Source organism: Rousettus aegyptiacus, unplaced genomic scaffold (assembly GCF_014176215.1).
Source record: "Rousettus aegyptiacus isolate mRouAeg1 unplaced genomic scaffold, mRouAeg1.p scaffold_m13_p_2, whole genome shotgun sequence".
NCBI lineage: Eukaryota > Metazoa > Chordata > Mammalia > Chiroptera > Pteropodidae > Rousettus > Rousettus aegyptiacus.
In genome coordinates this window covers 170,412,216-170,431,738 of record NW_023416295.1, presented here as the reverse complement: position 1 = coordinate 170,431,738, position 19,523 = coordinate 170,412,216, and the positions used below count along the sequence as shown (strand labels likewise).

The 19,523-nt window shown below is 47.8% G+C and overlaps 3 protein-coding genes across 7 annotated transcripts in view; 1 reads left to right on the top strand and 2 right to left on the bottom strand.

Annotated features, from left to right (window-relative positions):
- GTPBP1 (GTP binding protein 1) overlaps window positions 1-790 on the bottom strand; it is a 28,108-nt gene extending 27,318 nt beyond the window's left edge. For 2 of the 3 annotated variants that reach the window (XR_004955869.1, XM_036237489.1), the window contains exon 1: window positions 584-790. Coding sequence is in view for 1 of the 3 variants with exons in the window: in XM_036237489.1 (XP_036093382.1) it covers window positions 584-775 (192 nt within the window). In the remaining 2 variants the exon portion in view is untranslated. The remainder of the gene's footprint in view (window positions 1-583) is intronic. The other variant, XM_036237490.1, reaches the window with a different exon arrangement.
- Window positions 791-3,761: 2,971 nt separating this feature from the next.
- On the top strand, window positions 3,762-15,707 carry JOSD1 (Josephin domain containing 1). 3 transcript variants are annotated; one of them, XM_036237492.1, is made up of 5 exons: window positions 3,762-3,963; window positions 4,342-5,171; window positions 12,579-12,707; window positions 12,839-13,033; window positions 13,661-15,707. In XM_036237492.1, exons 2-5 carry the CDS (start codon window positions 4,987-4,989, stop codon window positions 13,758-13,760), a joined length of 609 nt encoding a protein of 202 aa, XP_036093385.1. In that variant the 5' UTR covers window positions 3,762-3,963; window positions 4,342-4,986; the 3' UTR covers window positions 13,761-15,707. The 3 variants fall into 3 exon arrangements, with proteins under 3 accessions (XP_036093385.1, XP_016017188.1, XP_036093386.1); XM_016161702.2 differs by having other exon boundaries at window positions 3,935-4,066; XM_036237493.1 differs by lacking the exon at window positions 3,762-3,963 and adding an exon at window positions 4,019-4,036.
- Window positions 15,708-15,898: 191 nt separating this feature from the next.
- On the bottom strand, window positions 15,899-17,930 carry TOMM22 (translocase of outer mitochondrial membrane 22). Its single transcript, XM_016161703.2, has 4 exons — window positions 17,769-17,930; window positions 17,392-17,510; window positions 16,814-16,931; window positions 15,899-16,593 (listed from the first exon to the last, which is right to left on the bottom strand). The coding sequence occupies exons 1-4, from the start codon at window positions 17,883-17,885 to the stop codon at window positions 16,519-16,521; spliced, it is 429 nt and encodes a 142-aa protein (XP_016017189.1). The 5' UTR covers window positions 17,886-17,930; the 3' UTR covers window positions 15,899-16,518.
- Window positions 17,931-19,523: the final 1,593 nt, after the last annotated feature.

The following is a 19,523-nucleotide window of genomic DNA, read 5'->3' as shown; positions in this document are numbered from 1 at the left end:
TCAGAAGGCATGATTTGAAACGTCCTTCATTATTCCATTCATCCAAGATGTGGTTCCCCTCCCAGGATGGCGAGATTATGGGTCATCCCCATCTTTCGTGGGTGGATCCGTAAAGTGGACATTGCTCAGAAATCCTTCTCCCCAACCGTGCGACTACTTTCTGTTTCCTTTCCTGACACCAGGAAGAAATGCCTCCCCACACCCCCTCGGACGACCCGATCTTCCCGCGCCTCTGCTGCCCCAGCCACCTTCGACTCTCGGCTGCCGTGGAGAGTCCAGGATGACGGCCCCTCTCGGTCTCGGGAGAAGCGGCACTGCGCGGGGCGCCGCCGGCGTCGAGCTCTCGCGTTCCACGTGGCGGAGCCGAGGGGTCGTGATCTCGGCGGGAGCCGGACGGCGGGAGGCCGGGTCGGCGCGGCGGGGGAGGACGGCGGTGCTGGGGGCCGCCCCTCGCCCAGGAGCCTCCCGCGTTGCCCACACCGGTAAGTGGGCGGGCTCGGCCCCTCCTGCCCCCGCCGTCACCCCGAGAGTGCTCGGCCCGTCGCCCTGTCCCCTGAGCGCCGCCGCCGGCGCCAGGGCCTACCTTGCTGGTGAGGTCCAGCTCCGGCTCGCCGTTGAGCGCCTCGCAGTCCTCGCTGCAGTCCGAGTCAAAGCCGCTGTGAAGCCGGGAGGCAGCCGCCGCGGCCCTGGCCGCCCCCGGGGAGTTGGGCTCGGGGGCAAACATAGAGGCCGGGACCGGCGAGTCCATCGGGGAGCGACTCCGCTCCGCCGCCATCTTTAATAACTTAGGCTAATTCGTAGCCGGCCTCCCATCCCTCCCCGTTCATTTGCCTAATCTATGCGTGGCCCCGCCCCACCCCTCATCGGAATAATTTATGCAAAACTTTTCCGGCCGCGAAGAGGAAGACACGTATCTCTAGCTAAGAAACAATCCACCAGGCTTCTCAGCCACCAATCATTGCAGCCCTTCAAAACACCTAATGAATAATTAATAAGGCCCGAACCCAAACAACAAATGTCTGAGACGTCACGCGCCTGGATCACAGCACGGGAGTGGGCAGCACCGTATCCACGCTACCGACCGGAGAGTCTTTTCACCAACGGGAGCAGCGCACAGTGTGACTGACATGGTAGCCATCCAATGAGGAGGGAAATACACACAACGTTTACTTCACCCTCCCTCACTCTACTCCTTTGGAGAGGCGGTTCTCAGCGTCCAAATCTTACTGCAAAAACAGTCAGCTCCGAGAGCCTTGGGATGATGGACAAGATCAAGGCCCAATGTAGTCATCAGATAGGTCCCGCGCCTCGGGCCACCGCCCACGGTGATAGTAAGGCGCATTCTACTCAACTCGGTGACTCAGGGCAGTCGCTGGAAGACCGAGGTCTGACTTGCTGGCAATCTCCAGGCAATATTAATAGGCAGATCGATGCCTGGAATACTATAGCAGCCAGAGCAATGCAATTAATTTAAGGCTGACCTTAGGGAGAATTCTCCATTCACTGCCTCTGCGGAGAGAGCAATTACAGAACTAAAAAGAAGCAACCAGCCAAAATAGAAGCCAGAAGCATCTGTTAAAAATAGACCCAAAACAGAGTCACGTGTGGTAAGCCCCAGCAAGGCTTAATACCTAATTGTAGTTTCATTCTCTCCCAGCAGTGGAATTTTAAACTGGTCTACAATTTCCTGATCAACACTTGTGAGATAATCTGAAAAGACCCTCTTGCCTTCTAAAGGAAGATGACCTGGCCTGAAATAATCCACTTTTTACCACTGGCCCACCCTCCTCCTGCCTATAAAAACCTTCCATTTCGTACAATGCTTTGGAGCGCCCTTCTATTGGCTAGATGGGTTGCTGCTGCCTAATTCGTGAATCGTTTAATAAAGTCAATTAGATCTTCAGATTTACCGTTTAATTTTTTTTTGTTTTTGTGGTTCTTTAATAAACCTCACCATATTGTGAACTGTATAGCTGAGATCTAGGGTCTGTTAAGGTAGTTTCCTATGGACCGTTCAGTGTCATCTGTTGTGGACGGCCCCAACCCAAAATACCATAAGCAAAAGTTTTAGTGTCTTGAATTTGTTTCAAAAGTCTGAAAAGCTTGATGAAATTAGGGATAAGGCCACTTGTCCCAGGCAAGCAAGAACAGCCATTCGAGAAGGTAACATGCTCAATAGTTAACGGTTTGGAACACAAGATTTAGTGAGCAAGAGCCAAGTTTCAAAATGGCTTTCAGTTTCAGGGATCTACCTGAAAAGAAAGAGGCGACCTCCTCTTGTTCCTGATTTCAATCACAATCAAGTTTTATGTGTACAAAGCTACGAACTCCAGACAAGAAGTCATCCAAATGCAAAGGTCTTATTTGAATGTTTTTCTTTTTTTCTGGCTCAATTGCTCACCACTATCCTATGTACTTGCGACATAGTTACAAATATTAAAATCTTTGTGGAAAAGCCAAATATCAAGGCATTGCACTCGAATTGATATTTAGTGTTTTATCAACTGACTCTCCCAGAAAGAATTGAAGTTCAAAATGTGCTGACACCTGACGAGACCAAAAAGCACGCCTTTCTCCTTATAGGGCTTTGCCCATAATAAATATTCTCAAAGTAGGTGCTTCTTGAATTAAATAAATCTAAAATCATATTTAAGAGTGGGAATTCCCTGCTCATCTTTACATCCTTTCTGAAGACAAGTTAGAGCCTGGGTTCAAATCCTAGGTCCACTACTTACTAGCTACGTGACCTAGAGCAAATTAATCAACCTTAGCTTCAGTTTTCTCCTCCAAAAAAAAAATTAAGTACCTATATCACAAGTTAGCAGTAAATTTACATTTGCAAAGCACTTAGAACAGTGCTTACAAGTCTCAATACCTAATCTTACGTAAATATAACTGTAACCCTCAGCTGGCTTACAAATTATAAAAATTTAAGGTAATTCCAAAGTTGTCTGGATCAGCGCAGAGGATCCACATATTAGGCACTCAAGCATTTGTTAAGTGGTAACTGTGTTGAGTGTAATTGAGTCCTGTTGAAGCAGAATTAAAGAAATTACTTAATTGTAAGTGTGATCTCTTTTTTCCAATTTTCTGAACAAAAATTCAAAAGGAGGGCAGGGCAGCTAAGGTAGTTAGTGAATATTTGTTGATGCCTTTGTAGATAAAGGGGGGAAAATCCACTAGGGACTGAGTTTACCCTCCTGACACGCCCAATGCGCTCGAGGAAACCCAGAGACGAAAGCTCTGTTGCAGCCACCGTGAGGCGGAGAGGACAGTGTGTAGTAAACCGAAATACGAGACCAAGGAACTGAAATCGGATTCTTCAACTCGACTTGAAATATGACTCTCAGCCTCAGCGCTCCTGAAAAGTGCGGCGCGGTCGGGCCCACTAACCAAGAGAATTTGCGCCCGACCTTGTCAATAAGCTGCCCTGAAATCAGCTGGTGAACGGCGCGCTAGACAAACAAAACGGTCAACACAGGAGTAGCTGCTCCAGGTTCGCGAAAGCACTCTGCCGGAGTAGAATAGCCCAGAGAGAGGGACGGGGTGGGGACAGTTGCGAAGTGCAGCCGCAGGCTGGGTCGCCGCCCCGGAACGGCGCCGACGCCCGGGGGAGAGGCGGTGATGGGAGCGGCAGGCGTCGAGGCGGGACTCCGCACGCCGCCCCGCCCTGCGCAGCCCGGGGAGGAGCAGAGCCGAGGAACGCGGCACCAGCTCTAACCCGCTGCCGCATCCGGGCTCCGCAGCCCCGCATGGGGAGGGCCGCTGCCGTCGCACCCATCGGGTTGTCCAACGTTGCCGGCACCTGCCCAACAGATGCACTGCCGCTGCAGCCCCCAAAGCCGGGGCCTCTGACGTCACGCACACGTCAGACATGACGCCGCGGCGGGGCGGGATCCGGGAAGGCGCAGGAGGGCGTTTCCGGAGCACGCGCCCGGCGAGGGCCGCTGACGTCGGGCTCAGGTGCGCGCGCTCGGCCGCTCGCCTGAGCGCGGCCCAGGTGGTGGCCAGCAGCTCCAGGTGGCGGCCTGCGGCGGTGAGGGGGCGACTGGCGGCGCGGACGCGAGTAGGCGTCGGGGCCGGGTTTGGGGGAGCGACGGGAGGGCGCCTCGGCTTGCATTCACGTGACCGGCGGGGAGCTTGGGGTTTCGGTGGCGAGACGGGTGGGCCCCCGAGGGCGAAGCGAATTGTCCGGTCCCACCCCTCGCGGGCCTACAAGTCCCAGCCAAGGACCTTCCCTCGCCTTGGGGCCGGATCCGCCGCGCCGCTTCCCCGGCCAGCTTGGTACTTCGCGGCGGACCGTCTGACCGCGGGAGCTGACCGGGATTGTCTCCCCCGCAGGGCCACGGCGAAAAGGTGAGAGTCCGCGCTTTCCGAAGGAGCCGCGCCCGCCTCGACCCGCGCCCTGCGGGGCTCCACCGCACCCAAGGGGATGGAGAGGCGGCCCCGTGGCCCTTGCACGGCCCGCGATCCCACGCTGGCCGGCCCTCGCTAGCTGCTCGAATTTTGCGAACAAGGCCACCTAGGCCTTGTCTCCTGAGTCAGTGGCGTTGTGGTTCTAAAGAAATGGAAGAAAAGGAGCGATGTGACAGATTCCGTTTGGTCCTCCTGCGTTGAGGCCTGGTTGGCTTTTGCAGAGAGGAAAATACAGCAAGAAAATCGTGGTTTTTTGGAGGGGGGGTGGGAGGGGAGGGTGGGAGAAGGGAACAAGGTCTTAGATTTTATACGATTTTTAAAAATTCTGTACTTTGAAAGTGGTGGCGAAATACACTAATCCAAAAGTTATTTTTCTATTGAGAAGAGAGAAGAGGTAGATTGTTTTTCCTTTTGATTCCAACCTTTTCTCCCCGTGACAAAGCATAAATCATGAACACCAGAAAATAAGGTGGACCTCAGGAATCCTGGAAAGACTGAGAAGCTTACATTCTTCCTCAGGAGGGAAGAGTGGGGTCTTTTTAGGCCTCTCTGGAACCTAAACCGAAAAACATGAGTTGCGTGCCATGGAAAGGAGACAAGGCCAAATCTGAATCATTGGAGCTGCCCCAGGCAGCACCCCCACAAATCTACCATGAGAAACAGCGCAGGGAGCTCTGTGCGCTGCATGCCCTCAATAACGTCTTCCAGGACAGCAACGCCTTCACCCGGGAAACGCTGCAAGAGATTTTTCAGAGGTAGGGGACTCGCTGCTTCTTGGCATCTTAATACTTTTCGCTATCTGAATTTCTGTGGGCGGGGCGATGTCTCAGCTACAGAGACTTTCACAACCAACAAGTTATTCTCAGGTAGGTGCCGTTAGCAGATATGAGAGAGTGCTAGGAAAGATAATCACTACCATTTATTGAGCACTTATTGTGGACTAGGCACTGTGCTAAGTGCCTCAGTGGTGTGTCATCACAACAATCCCATGGAATGTGTGTTGTTATTTCCATTTCATGGATAAAGACAGGCTCAGAGAAGTTAAGTAATTTGCCTGAGGTAACCAGATGGAGCCCAGCTTAAATTCAAGTTTGTATCTGCTGTTGACCACTATGCTATAAGGCTTCTCACACCCTGCCCCCAAGGAGTTTACAGGGACAGGATATGTACACACTCGGTCAGAAGTGGAATGTTGTGGGTTCCATAAGAAAGGTGAATACGCAGTGCTCAGCTTTTCTATGAGGCCATGTGCTGGCCTTGGTGCTTTTCATACAAAAAGCACGATGTTTCACCTTCTCTATTTTACTGATAGAGAAACAGGCAGAAAGGTCAGGTAATTTGTCCAAATAGCCTCTAAGTAGCAAAGCTACATTGTGAAGCTAACTTGATCTCCTCCCTTTTCTATTTCATTCTCGGTGCCCTTTCTTACCCACTTTGCCAAATGCACCAGACAGGTGGATAGAAGTTCAGCTTTTTTCTCTCTGCTTTGATGTTCTAAAATTATTTTATCAAAGAGTTTGAGAATTAGTTCTGCAGTGTCTGGATGGAAACAGCAGCCTGTCTGCTGCCAATAGCAACTTTGGCAGTGAGCCTGTCTCATTCCTCCAGCTCCAAAGTGTTAGGCTCACTCAGTTTTCAGTGCAGAGAAAGCTCAAGAATTTTCAAGCCTTGCATATTGGCGGTTCCAGAAGACTTTTTTTCTGACTCCCTTCACTTAGAGATGAAATTATGGCCCCAGAAGTACCTGAATTACAGCTGGAAACAACTTATTTGGGGTGATTTGTGAAGCATAGGTGTGGACCACTTACCCTGAAAGAACCATAGCCGCCTCTTAAAAGAATGTTAATCCCAGTGTGCCGACAAAATTATAATGAGGATAATCATTTTCCACCGCCAGTAATAACCATAGTAATGCATTAGCAGGGAACACGTGGCATTTGCATCATGGCCATTATCTGGCAACCAGAATTAACTTTCTTGAGGAAATGGGCCCCTGGTAGGTGAACTAATGTGTCTCGCATCACCAAGTCATGTAACTGAAAAGATCAGAAACAAGGCCAGTCCATCAGACTGTTTCCTTTTGGTCAGCCATTAATACTTTTTCTTATTCCTAATTGGATATTTGCGAATTATTTCCTAACCTAAGATTAGGAAGAAGGAAAGGACTTCCGGTGAATGCTCGAATGGGCCGGTACTTGGGAATTTGTAACAGTCTTGGCAACAGTCTCATCAATAGTGATTCAAGGAAACTAGGATTTAGTTTAAGTAATTTGCCCAGTTTCACTCACGACTAAATTTCAACAGTCAAGATTTTGTGTGTCCATTCAGAAGTTTTTCATGCCTATAAATTAGGCCCCTGATCTGACACAATGATGGTCGCTAACAGATGAACACCCACTCTGTGCAAAGCACAGTGCTGAGTGCTTTCCTTGCGTTAACTTACTCCTCACTGATCTTAAAAGGTAGATTCTGTTATTTCCCATTTTTCCAGATGAGGAAATCATGGCAGAGAGAGTTCACAGAGCTATAGATGGCAGGATTTGGACCCAGTTTTTGTGACTCCAGGCACTGCCCTCCCAGCTGCTCTGCCGCTTCCTGAGTGTTGGAAAGGCATGTCAGAACATTATATCGTCCGTACCCGTTCACCCTGCCAGTGAGTTGGGCCTGGGTCTGAAGAAGATATGGACTATGATTATAAGTTGGCTGTGGATAATAGCAGGGCTCTTTCATCTGTGTTTTTCCTGAACGAAAGTATGCTAAATATTCCTGGCTTTTAAAACTTTAGAAGTTGTGCTACACTCCCCAGTTCCCTAGCAGCTCAATGTAAAGATCCACCTTAAAGTAATAGCAAACCAGTACATCAAGAGAGTATACCGTGTCCCCACTGCGGAGGCAGAATTCTATGCTGTATATATATGTGCATATTTAGAGTATTTATGGAAAGATTCTCTGTGGACAAATAAAAATAAAAGAAGCATGAAAAGGGAGCAGAGGAAAAAAAGCAAGGGGAGAAGAGGTGAGAGAGAGAGAAAATGGAATCTTTTAAACAAACATTCGCCGGCTGCCTGCAGTGTGCCAGGCACTGCTAGGCACTGTGGAGAAAACAGGTCGAATAGGACTCAGCCTCTGAGAAGTACATCTCAGAGCTATGCGTTGACCAGGCCTTGGGAGTAGATTAAAGTTAGAACCATGAAATCTAGAGCAATTTAAAAGGAAAAGATGATCTCTTTGGGTCTTAACAGAAAGAACAGTAATGTTGGCGGGTTTAACTAGATAATTTTAAATTCTCAGACCTAAAGCTCTATGCTGAAGATGTGGCTAATAAATGGTAGAAATGAAAGTTTTTTATTAATGCCATTTGTCGAGAGGAATTTCATCCTAGCCGTTGAATTTTAGCCAAATAAAAGAGGAGAAATACAAAAACAGGGTGGAGTTTCAATACAGTTGTGGACATGGGATGACTCATATTTGGAATAGAAATGAATAGGAACTTAGAAAGAACTAAGCTAATGACTTGGCAGCGACGTGGAGATGGGGAAGAGAGGAGTCAGAGGTGTGACAGGCTCAGTCCAGGATTAGGAGATAGCGGTAGCATCCGCAGTGATAGCAAAAAGAGGTTTGAAAAGCATCACTTTTCAAGATGTGAAGGTAGAGAAAAGATCAAAAACTGGGCTCATGTCATCAGTGTGCATGTATATAGATGTGGATATTTGATCCTATGCATTTTATCATATACGTGTCTATGCTTTGAAACAGAAAGAACCTAGGAGTCAAAAGATATAGTGGTACCTTTGCCAGGTTGTTTTGAAAATCCTTTGGTCTCAAACATTTTCACTAGATTCATCTCTACTTGTCATTGATCAACTGTCCTTGCAGCTAGGTATTTGTTCCCCTCCCAAATAAAATATCTGTTAAAATCTAAATAGATAGAAACTAGCTTGGTACCAGGGGAAAAATCGAATGAAGCTGAGACAGAGACTATAGACATTGGTGCACAACCAGCATTCTCTACCACAGAGGGGAAGTCCTCCCGCCTCCCTATTCAAAGGTCCCTGAGCAAGTGGAAGGAAACACGTTTATAGACATAGTGTCTGTAGATTGAGAAAAGGTGGTGTTGGGTGGTAACCTTTGGAGATTTGAGTTATCTCATCCAAACGTCAGGCAAACACATCATTGTTGTCGTCATAGCCAACACCTGCAGAGTACTTCTGTGTGCCCGGCCCTATAATTTGTGCTTTATATATTTAATAATTTAAAGACACCAGGAAGTTCTGAGTTAGATTTTCTAATATTACATCTCTTCAGACCTGATAAAAAGGAAAATAATCATCATGGAAGGAATCTTGATGAATGTCTCCATCTTTTGATTAAAACATGAACTCATTGTCATAGCTAGACACAGTGGTAACCACGAGAGAGGACCTGGAACTTACCTGAGGTGTGAGACCTCACTTGTAGATCAGCGGTCCCAAACTTCCCCTCCCCCGCTTCCCAGCACCAGCATCACCGCCTCAGCTCCACCTCAGATCATCAGGCTTTAGATTCTCATAGGAGCACTGGTCCCTGGTGCCAAAAAGGTTGGGGACTGTTGTGTAGATCACTTCAAATCTCATGTCTCTAAGCTCTGGCTGTGACAACAAAAGCGAGAAGCCTGCCTTGCTTTATAGTCCAGAATTTCTATCGAAATCATTAAGACAGTCCTAAACAGGAGTTTGCCAAGGAGCCTCAAGAAAACAGTTCATTGGAACAGAACAGGATCCTATGGAATTCAGTTTGTGACAAGTGTGTGGAAACATCCAGGAGACTATTCAGTGTAGCCTTAGTCCGTTCAGAGCTGGGAGGTTGAATCCTAGCTCTGCACTTGCTAGCTAGGTACGACTGGGCAAGTCACAAGTAACCTGGTCGCACCTCAGCTTCCTGATTTACATTATGGGGTTAATCTCAAGATTGGTGGAAGGATTAAATGACAAAGTTTATAAAAGTAGCTAACAGTGGGCACTTAATCACTGTTAACATCAAAGAAAGTGCTGGTATAGTAAGTACACTGGGCAGACGCCACTTATTGAAATGACCGCCCCTCTAGGAATGAGATGGAAGCCATTCTCAGCATGTCCTGCATTCATCCTTTTGACCAACACGTGGTTTACTCAGTTGCCAGTGCCTAGTTGCGAGGGATACAGAGCAGAAGAGCCATTTCTTTGGCTTCAGGAATTTACTGTTTGGACATGTATAAAACAACTGAATTCTTCAGTGGTCCTGTAAGAGGAATCGTTCACGTTTTTACAGAAAAGCTAATGGGCGTGGAGGTTAAATCTCTGTATCAGTGCTGCTGGGATGTGAACTTAGATACGCGTGGTCCTCCATTTCCCTCCTTTCCTGCTGCAAAGGAGCCAGGAAAGATTCTGGAGGAGGTAGGATGCCAGGCTGAGCCTGGAGAAGCTTTAGGATTTGGCTCGGAGCAGAAGTCAGATGAAAGAATAGAGGCCGCTGGGTGGCCTGAAGTGCTCTAAGCCCAACGAGAGGGAAACAGCAGGCTCCGGGGCTCGGAGGGTGGAGCCGGCCGCCGACCGGGCAGTCGGCTCCCTTGGCAGTTCTTCCGTAAGAGAGAAATGATGCCTTGGTGAATGTGGCAGGAACATACAGGTGAATTGGAGGAAGTTTGGAAGCAAGGAGATGAATTTAGAAACCTGTTTCAAAAGTCCAGGTGTGGGGTGAGGGGCCTTTAGGGGAGTGAGTGTGCGGGTAGACAGGAAAACATTTGAAACAGATAGAAGATAAAGGACGGGAGAAGAGACCCTGAACACTAGCCCTGTAAAGTGCACCTTCAAAACTGCGTGGTCAAATCTGTTTGGGGGCTGAGTGATACTATACCCCATCTCCTCATATTAGGGGTTCCGAGAATTCTTGTAGGAAGCCTGTTTTCCTGATTCCTGGATCTGTCGTATTGAATGTCTCCTGTGATCTGGGAACACAGTCAGGAAAGCGCGGCCCTAGCATTCGAGCCTGGTAGCCTTAGATGGTGAAAGAGGTGGAAGCCTCGGCAGCGTCTTGGTTGGCGCTTTCATGCATCTCCCGGCCAGGGACTTCACCGAAAGTAACGAGAAGCTATTGAAAAAACCGCGAAGGGAAAGGAATGTTACATATCTTGAGCTGCTCTTTCATGTGCTTTCATATTTAATCCCTGTGCCCAAGAACCCACTGAGAGCCTTTGCACTATTAAGCTAAATTTTAGGCCCAGGCCCCAGGGGCTCAGTAGGCCTTGCCTTTTATCAGCCGGCCCATACCATCCATTCTGATCTTAGGTCCTACACATAAGACAGGCACAGCTTTGAAAGCAGACAAACTCAAGTTTGAATCCTAGTTCTGTCACTTGTAAGTGATCGTAGGCAAGTCATTCAAACTTTAATTTTTTAAACCTATAAAATGTAAATTTTATAGCTTCACAGGCTTACTGTGAGAATCAATTGAGATAGATATGAAGGCAGGGGTCATGGGCTTGGCACAGACGTTTTCAGTAAATGGTAGTTACTGTTACAGTGAAAACAAAGCTGCAGAGTGGAATTTAGTGCCTTCGGACACCCTTCTTTGCCAGCTCTGGAGACAAACACATAAGCTCTTCTCATTTCACGGCTCCACTACCAATATTTACAGGAAAAGAGATAGGAGAACAAATACGAACATTTCAACAAACATTCCTGAGCTCCTGTCAGGTGCCAGGCACTCTTTGACCCTGCTGAGGTGGCATTAACAGGATGAAGAAGGCCCCTGCCGTCGTTCTGTGTGGAAATCAGACAAATGAGACATGTCCAGTAGTGACAGGCCGTAACTAAAGCGGGTGGGTGTAAGGGCAAGTGACCAGGAGAGAGCTGAGACCGGGTGGTCAGAAAAGGCCTCCAAGGCAATAATACCTGACACCCAGATAATAAGGAGCAGGCCGGCTGGCGATCCTAGGGGAAGAGCATTCGAGACATCCGCCACCATGGGTGAGTACGAAGACCCTCAGTGAGAAAGAGCTTTGTGTGTGCAAGGAGCAGAGGTCTGCGTGGCAAGAGGTGGAATGAGAGCAGGGTCCCAAGGGTGCGCAGGCCAAAGGAAATGATGTAGGTTGTATTTAAATGCTTTGGGAGCCATTAGAGAGTTAAGCAGTGGCAGGAGTATGTTTTATGTTTGAAAAATTACCAGTATGTTTGCTGTGTGTAGAAAAGTTTTTAAAAAAAATTTTTTTTGATAAGATTTCTTAAGTTTTTAGCATTGATCTAAAATCTCTGTTTTCTGGATATGGCATTTTTCTTCAAGTCCTAGCCTGACAAGCCTATGAAAGCAAAATCAGGATTGGAGATGCCTTCAGACTGACTGGAGATGGAGTGGCTAAAGAGGCCTGAGCAACAGTGGCTTTCAACTGGGTGGGCAAAGCAGACCGAGCTGAATTTTGTCTGGCACAAATTTTTTTTTCAATTGATTGATTGTGTTTTAATATTTAAAAAATGGTTTTTTTCCCCCCAAGTTTTTATACGCAAATATATATGAAATACTTTAGGGCGAGTTAGGCGTTCCAGTTTAATACAGGCATTGCTACTTTTTATGGCTTTACATCTGGCCCCAATTCATATATTTATGTCACCTGCCTGGGCTCCTGTAGGCCTTTGAGTATTAAATGATTCATGATTACCAAATATGCAAGCCTTAAATAAAAAACATTTAAATTGTAAAAAGCAAGAGTAACAATAAATTGAAATGAAAATGAAAGTAGTGAATACTCATGCAAATGAAGATATCGAATACTATTTTCCATTGTTAAGAAAGAGGCTTGTATCAGGGCCGAAAAATCATCAAGCACAAAGACTGCAGGTATGGATAGGCTGGGGATTTCATAAACGATTCCCTCATGGACAATTGTGTCCACTGTCTTCACTGTAGACACACTTTCTAAATCATAGGCAAATAGGCCCCATCGCTACTGAATTACTGTTTTGCATAAAGGTAATCTCTAAGGCAGTAGAAGCCCAGACTACAAAATACTTTGGTGAGAGCTGGTTACGGTTTACTGGAATGGGGGAAACAAACTTTTGGGGGTAGTTGTTTAAAGTGCTCTTTTGCCCTTGGTAGCGCGGGGCCAAGAGGGTTAGACCAGCCAAGTCTCAGCCCTCCTTTAATATCTATAGGTTATCTCCAAATACCATGGTGACCCCCCACAAGAAGAGCATGCTGGGAAATGGGAACTATGATGTGAACGTCATTATGGCAGCACTTCAAACCAAAGGCTACGAAGCTGTTTGGTGGGATAAGCGCAGGTAACCTGGGAGCTTGACTTGACGAGAACCAGCACTCAGGGCTGGAAGGGGGAGGCGGGGGGCCAGCTGTGGTGTGACAGCCAGGGAACCTTGAGCTGGCGTCTCGCAGCCTGACAGTTTCTCTTCCGCAGGGACGTCAGTGCCATTGCTCTCACTAATGTCATGGGCTTCATCATGAATCTACCCTCCAGCCTGTGCTGGGGGCCACTGAAGTTGCCTCTTAAGAGGCAGCACTGGATCTGCGTTCGAGAGGTGGGCGGTACCTACTACAACCTTGACTCCAAGCTGAAGATGCCCGAGTGGATTGGAGGCGAGAGCGAGCTCAGGTACCTGTGGTGGCTAATGTACTGGTGCGTCGGGGAGGTTGAGCTTTATCTTTGGTTATTTGACAAAGGAAATGAAATTCCTAGCTTTGGTTGTAATTGGATCCTCCAGCTGCCTTACTTAGAATCATAGGGTCTCAGTCTTGAAAGACCTGAAGCTTTGATAGCCCGTGAGGACTTTTAGTCTCTTTGGTAGAGAAGTTCCAGCGCCTGGGAGGCTGGCCTTCTGTCTGGTGGGACTGGTGTTGTAATGTTCTCCACACTTAGACAACCGTGACTGTGTGGCTGCCAGTTCAGAGAACGGAAGACAAATATTTAGGCCACAGAGGGTTAAATTTCCCAGGGACCAAAGAAAAAACCTTTTTCTTTTCAACAATTAGGAGTCCTTTACTGTAGTGTACTTTGAGCTGACTCTATTACAGAACTAGCTACTGTTGGCAATAATATATGAGCAAAAATTCAGATTGGAAATCTAACTGAACAGAATGAGGGGTATCCACAAGTGGAGCAGATCACTCTGGAATGTTTTGGGGACTGCCAAGGGAATAAATAATGAGGTTTCTGGTGAACCGGAATTTGCAGTTTTACCAGCATTTCACTTTCTCTTTCATCTCCTGTTTTTTCTCATAGGAAATTTCTAAAACATCATTTGCGGGGAAAGAACTGTGAACTCCTGCTGGTGGTACCAGAAGAGGTGGAGGCCCATCAGAGCTGGAGGGCCGACGTGTAACAGTTCTACCCAAGCTTCCCTCACCTCAGTCCCCTAAATCCTCTGTGATGTGCTGTGGCCTATACAGTGGGTCTGTCCTTGCCGCTTCCCCAAACATCTCATCGGGTTTTTCAGATTTGACAGTGCAATAGGCCAAATGTGTGGACTGTTAAAAGAACGAACCAGCGTTACTCTTTCCTGGGAAGGGAAGGCGAGAGCTCTGTGATCAGGGCAGGCGATGGGAGACCTTTTAGTTACAAGGAGAAAAGAAAGTGGGTCCCAGCTTATTTTCCCCTTTCCTGTGAGGACTTGACAGAGGCTCTGCTGGAGTTCACTGCTGCTGACTCGACCGGAGGTGCTGCCTCCATTTCCCCTCTCCTGGCCACTAGTGAGTCTGAAGCCACACTATATGCGAAGTGTGACTGACTTGAAAGACCCAGAGCAAAAGGGCCTCTCAGGAAACCATCTCCAACCCCAGCAGCACTACAGCATGCTGCCTCCAACCCTAAGGGTGGTGTATGGCCATCTTCGGAGTTTTACAATGAAAAGTTCTCTAATATTCCACACCAGGTGGTTGAATCCTCTAACATTCTAGCATGACTGGGTGAGCTAGATATATAGGAGGACATGGCCAAAGCCAGCCCGGGGCAGGTATGAGTGACCTGTCTGCCTCACTCTGGCACTGACCCTGTCACTTTATTACATTGATTTAAGAGGCTCTGGGGCACAAGATAAGCAAAAGGACAGTTTTCCCAGTTGACTCACTCTGGCAAAGTCTGGAAAAAATAAGTCTGCATTCAACATCAAGTTCCATGAGTTTAAGACAGCTGGGTGAAGAAAGTATTGTGAAGATAAGCTTCTCAGATTAAGAACAGCTAGAATTAATTGGTAGATGTCATAGGCTCAGAGTCACTATAGTGACCAGAAGCAGAACCCTCAGGTTAGGTGGTTATGTGCATTATTATGGGACCTGGGTTTGTCATCTTTCTGTAGTTTCCTGTACAGACTGAGAATTGACCCACCCCAGCCTCTGTAGGCCACTTTTCTCCTGCAACTTTGGAAGCGAGGAGGGAAAGTATACCACACTCTGTGCCACCAGTGGTTGTGGTGCCTCAAGGCAGGTCGGCGGGCAGGGACGACCTGTCTCGCCCTTACAGACCAGTGGTCTTGCAGGTCTGAGGGCTGCCCCACTGGCCAGACTTGTCTCCAGCAGCAAAGCCAGCCTGGGGCTTGCATGTCAAACCTGAGCAAGCTTACCGGATGAAGCTGAGGCTTTCTCCTCCCCACTGTGACTGGAGTGCATGTTTACACCAGCACTTTTTCTGCACATGTATCTTCAATCCAACAAGGCCGTTTTTTTATGCTGAGTAACAAGCCACCAAGCGGCTACTGCATTACACTGTCTCAGCAACTGGCTGCAGTCTCTTCTGCACCATTTTCTACACCAGACCTGCTTGGCACCACAGGGAGCTCTTTACCCCTGCACAATGACATTCCAACCACCACCAGCCAGAAGTTACAGCCAGCCTTGCTGATTGTCACAAGCAGGACCTTGGATCCCTTGGCACTGTCAGTGATAGTAAGCCATTTCTTGGGAAGAGGAAGAAACTCCTCTCTGCCAATCTACTTGGGCTTGTGCAAATGGCACTTCAGCGGGGTCCCCATGCACTTGGAGTCCATGAGCCAATGGGATATGCAAAGACGCTTAAACATTTCAGGGCTGGTTTCTCTGTTCATATCCAATTCTGGTGCTTAGGAACAGGGACCCACGCTGATGCCCAAGGGCAAAAAGCCCAATTTCCTTTAAGGAAAAGGGCAGGCCTGGCCCTGATGCCCAGTAAGGGGCAACCCTAGGCTTGTTTTTCTTGCTTTTATTTTCCCCTCTTTTTGTTGGCCTTGTGCTGGGTTTGTTTACAAAGATGTATTTTGTTTAACCAAATATTAAAAATGGAGAACTCTGTACATAAATCTGTCTGCCTGAATTCTATAATTATGTAAAGGGGGAGTAAACTTTAGAGTGTGATGCTGCCTTTGAAGGAATTCACTACCATCACAAATCATCTCTTAGAGATACGTTGTACTTTGGGCCAGCACGTGTCTTTCCCCTTCTAAAATGATCTATGATTTCAAGGTATGTATCACAAGCATGTGCATGACACTTTCTGTTGGAATCATTTTTAATATTTAAATACAAAAAGTGAGCACTGACTTTTTTCTCATTAGACACACACTGGTCTAACAGCCAAACTGTGCAGAGGAAATGAGCTCCTGCCCTGCCCTCCACAGGCCCCATCCTGTGGTGAAGCTGCTCCCGGCCCGCCCTCTTTTCCAACAAACGAATTCACAGTGGCTGCTTTTACACTACAGCTGTGATGCATTTTGTATTTCATATAGTGTGCACACCCCTCCCCAGCATCTCCATTCTTCAAAATAGTCGTATTTAATGGTCATGGGTGCATCCTCCCCAATGGCGTCAGTTCCTACCCCACAATGAGATACGGAGGTCTTCTGGTCAGGAGTAATTTAGTGGAAGAGGTGAGATGGCCAGAGCTGGAATAACCGTCTGCATTGCTGCACTCTGCTATCAGAGTGAGGAAGGACAGTGTGGAGGGCACGGCTGCAAGTTGGGAGTCTCTCCGTGAGACAATGTGGGGAGAATTCTCCCAACTAGGTTTGGATATATCAATGTGCCAAAGTTAAAAAAAAAATTCAGCAGTTCACACACTATTGAATTTTCAAACTTCTCCCACCAAGACAGGTCAAACATAGCAGTAACAATCTAGATCTTTCCAGGAAGTGAAGGTAGAGCTCCTGGCATTCCTCCTGACAGCCCCGTGTTAGGTCCTAGAAGTATCTGGAAAAGAAAGGAGGAATATAGGCATTATACAGGCCTAGGGATCTCATTTCCATCAATCTTGACTGCGGAGGCAGACAAGGCCTACAAAAACTGATAAGAGCACAGAACAGGGACCAGAGCCCAATGTCTTCCCACACATTAGCTACTGGTCTACTCAGGTGCTGGAGAATTAAGTTGCATCTTTACCACTGGCAAAAAGCCCAGGGTCTTGGCTCACCTGCCGCTGCTGCAGTTGTTGCTGTTGCTCCATTTGCAACTTCTCCGTCTCAAAAACAACAGGAAGAACCAGGATCATGAAGGAAGTTGTCCCAATCCACAAGGCTGCCCTGGAAAACCTGCAGATGCAGGGGGAACATGACAGCAAAGCAAAACCAAACAGCTGCATCATGAACGAATCAGTATTCAAACCTCTCAGGCCGCATACTCCAAGGTTTGTGACAAGCGTATTCTACCCAGCCCTTATACCATACTCCCAGAAACAAGTGGAGCAGTTCTGGTAGCTGTGTCTCTAGTAATAGCTGTTTCAACATCCTCTTGAATTCTTAAAAAGTTACTTATGTTAATTATCTCACATAATCTGAAGTTACTGTCGCAACGACACTGCCAGATAAAAATCCACACTTTACATAAAAGGAAACAGACTAAGAAAGGTTAAGGTACCACGAGCCCAAGGTCACTCAACGATCTAGATGGCAGGCTGGCCTCCAACCCAGATCTGCTGCTTCCAAGGTCCGTGTTCACTCACGGCCCCCAGTCACCCCCGCGCACTCCAATATCTTTGCCCTTGCCCCTTACCTGTACATTTTTTGAGCCACAAAGAGCGAGAGATCAAAAGTGGCTCCGGCCGCGGACCGGATCCTCTCCGGGAACATCTCCGTCAGACCCCAGAGTCTCTCCGACAGGGTCTCATCTAGCTGTGGTGGAGGAGGCGCGGGTCTTGGCCGAAGCAGCGGCAACCACCCCCCGACGCCGGGACACGCACAGCTCCCCAACCACCCTGAGCCAGCGGGGCCCCTAACCCCGCCTCCCGGAGAAGAAGCCTCTGCTCCGACCTCTCCAGGCTCCGCGACGCTCCTGCACCCGGATCCCGCAGCACGCGGAGCCCACACCCCCGGGCGGGCCGCTCCCGCCCGGACCGTCGCTCCCCGCCGCGCCCCGCAGAGACCCAGTACCTCCTCGTCGTCTTCCTCTTCCAGCTCCTCCTCGGTCTTCTCGGCTTCGCCTTTCGGAAGCAATTCGTCCGGGGACAGTGGAGCCCCAGGACCAGCGGCGGCAGCGGCAGCGGCCATGACCGTGGGGGGGAGGGGGACGCCGGAAACGGAAGGGAGGAGGCGAGTGCGGCGCAGATAGAGCTGCTCTTCCGGGAGCCGGAGATGGGAGGGTCGGGGCAGAGCGACGCCCCCTGGCCGGCGGTCGTCACCCGCCTTCGGCCAAGTGGAAAGGCTTCGGTGGAACCGAACATCGACGGAGACCTGCTATGACAAGTACAGAGTCGGGGTGCTTCCGCAGTAATCCTGTCCAGAGGGTTTAGGGTGGGCCCAGAAACCTGCATTTTAACAAGCCTCCCGGGGATCACACTTAGAGAAACGCTAAACCAGTTTCGTTCTCCCTGAGCGGTGTGTCGTTAGGAGTCCGTTAGAGATTCGGAGGGTTATTGGTCTTTTGGGAAACGTCAAGTAAACAGGCCCAATGTACCAAAACAAAAGCAAGAATTCACACTGAGGTATCCAAGTACCAGGCACTATTTGTGTGCGTCCTGAGGTAGTATTGTCCCCACTTTAGAACTGAGGAAATTGAGACAGTACCGGGTTGCAGTATTTCTGGAGCATAGACTTCCAGAAATGGGTTTGCTATCAAGAAGTATAAACTTAAAAATTTTTGCTACCTATTAGCTCATTGCCCTTGCAAATATATCATATACTGTCACAATAGTGAATGAAGTGTCTTTTCCCCACGCCCTCCCCAGAATTAGGTATTATCCACATTTTAATTGTTGCCTATATGATTGATGAAAATATTTTTATGATGTGCCCCACAGTTATTTAATACAAGGGTAATTTGATATACACTTTTAGCCAGGCAACTGACCATGGAATCTGAGAATCTCAGGACTGGATAGTCCAAATCCTTATCTGATACACCACAGTGCTGCAGTGAGGCTCTGTCCTCTGCGTATGCAGAGGTATTGGGGCTTGCACCACCTACAGATACAGCCCTCAGTCCTCTTCATCTTTGGACAAGGTACTCCTGACTAGAGAGAGAGTTTTTATGCCTACTCTATGATCCAATTATATAAAGTTAAAAAACGGGCAAAACCAGTCAATGGGGAGGATCATCAATTCCCTTTGAAGAGGAGAAGGGGTAATATTTGGGAAGTGACAGTGACTTCTGGGGTGCTGCTTATAAAGTTCTATTTCTTGACCTGGGTGATGTTTACATGAGTAATTCATCAAGTGTACACTTTAAGAATTATGCCTTTTCGCATGTTTTAAACATAAATTAGGTTAGTTCTGCATCAATGCAAGGGCAGCTTAAGAGCCCAGTGTCAATGGCTTTTAATTATTTTATGGGCTCTTTTTAAAAATGTTGGAAGACCAACTCTTGAAGATAGAGAAGGCAATCTTACATGGAAAGTGCAGGTACCAATGACATCAAGTGGAAAGTCACAATGTTAATATAAGAGGTTAGGAAAACTTTAATCAATTTATTTATATTCGCAAGAGCAACGTGATTAAAAAAAAAACTACATGTAAGGCTAAAGAGTTGACAATCAAAATTGTCAAAGGGTGAGAAAAAATACTGATAATCAGGCAGTGCAGAGTATTCAAATCCTTAGGAGTAGATAAGATGATCTGGAAATGGCAGAGTGGCAAGGGAAGACAGAGGATAGAGCCCTGTGGAATCAAACATTTAGAGGTCAGCAGGAT

Coding starts and splice junctions, on each gene's coding strand:
- JOSD1 (XM_036237492.1), top strand. CDS start 4,987: ATGAGTTGCGTGCCATGGAAAGGAGACAAGGCCAAATCTGAATCATTG. Junction 12,708..12,838: donor GTTTGGTGGGATAAGCGCAG/GTAACCTGGGAG, acceptor TCTCTTCCGCAG/GGACGTCAGTGCCATTGCTC. Junction 13,034..13,660: donor GGAGGCGAGAGCGAGCTCAG/GTACCTGTGGTG, acceptor TTTTTCTCATAG/GAAATTTCTAAAACATCATT.
- TOMM22 (XM_016161703.2), bottom strand. CDS start 17,885: ATGGCCGCTGCCGCTGCCGCCGCTGGTCCTGGGGCTCCACTGTCCCCG. Junction 17,511..17,768: donor AAGAGGAAGACGACGAGGAG/GTACTGGGTCTC, acceptor CCTCCACCACAG/CTAGATGAGACCCTGTCGGA. Junction 16,594..16,813: donor AACAACTGCAGCAGCGGCAG/GTGAGCCAAGAC, acceptor TTTCTTTTCCAG/ATACTTCTAGGACCTAACAC.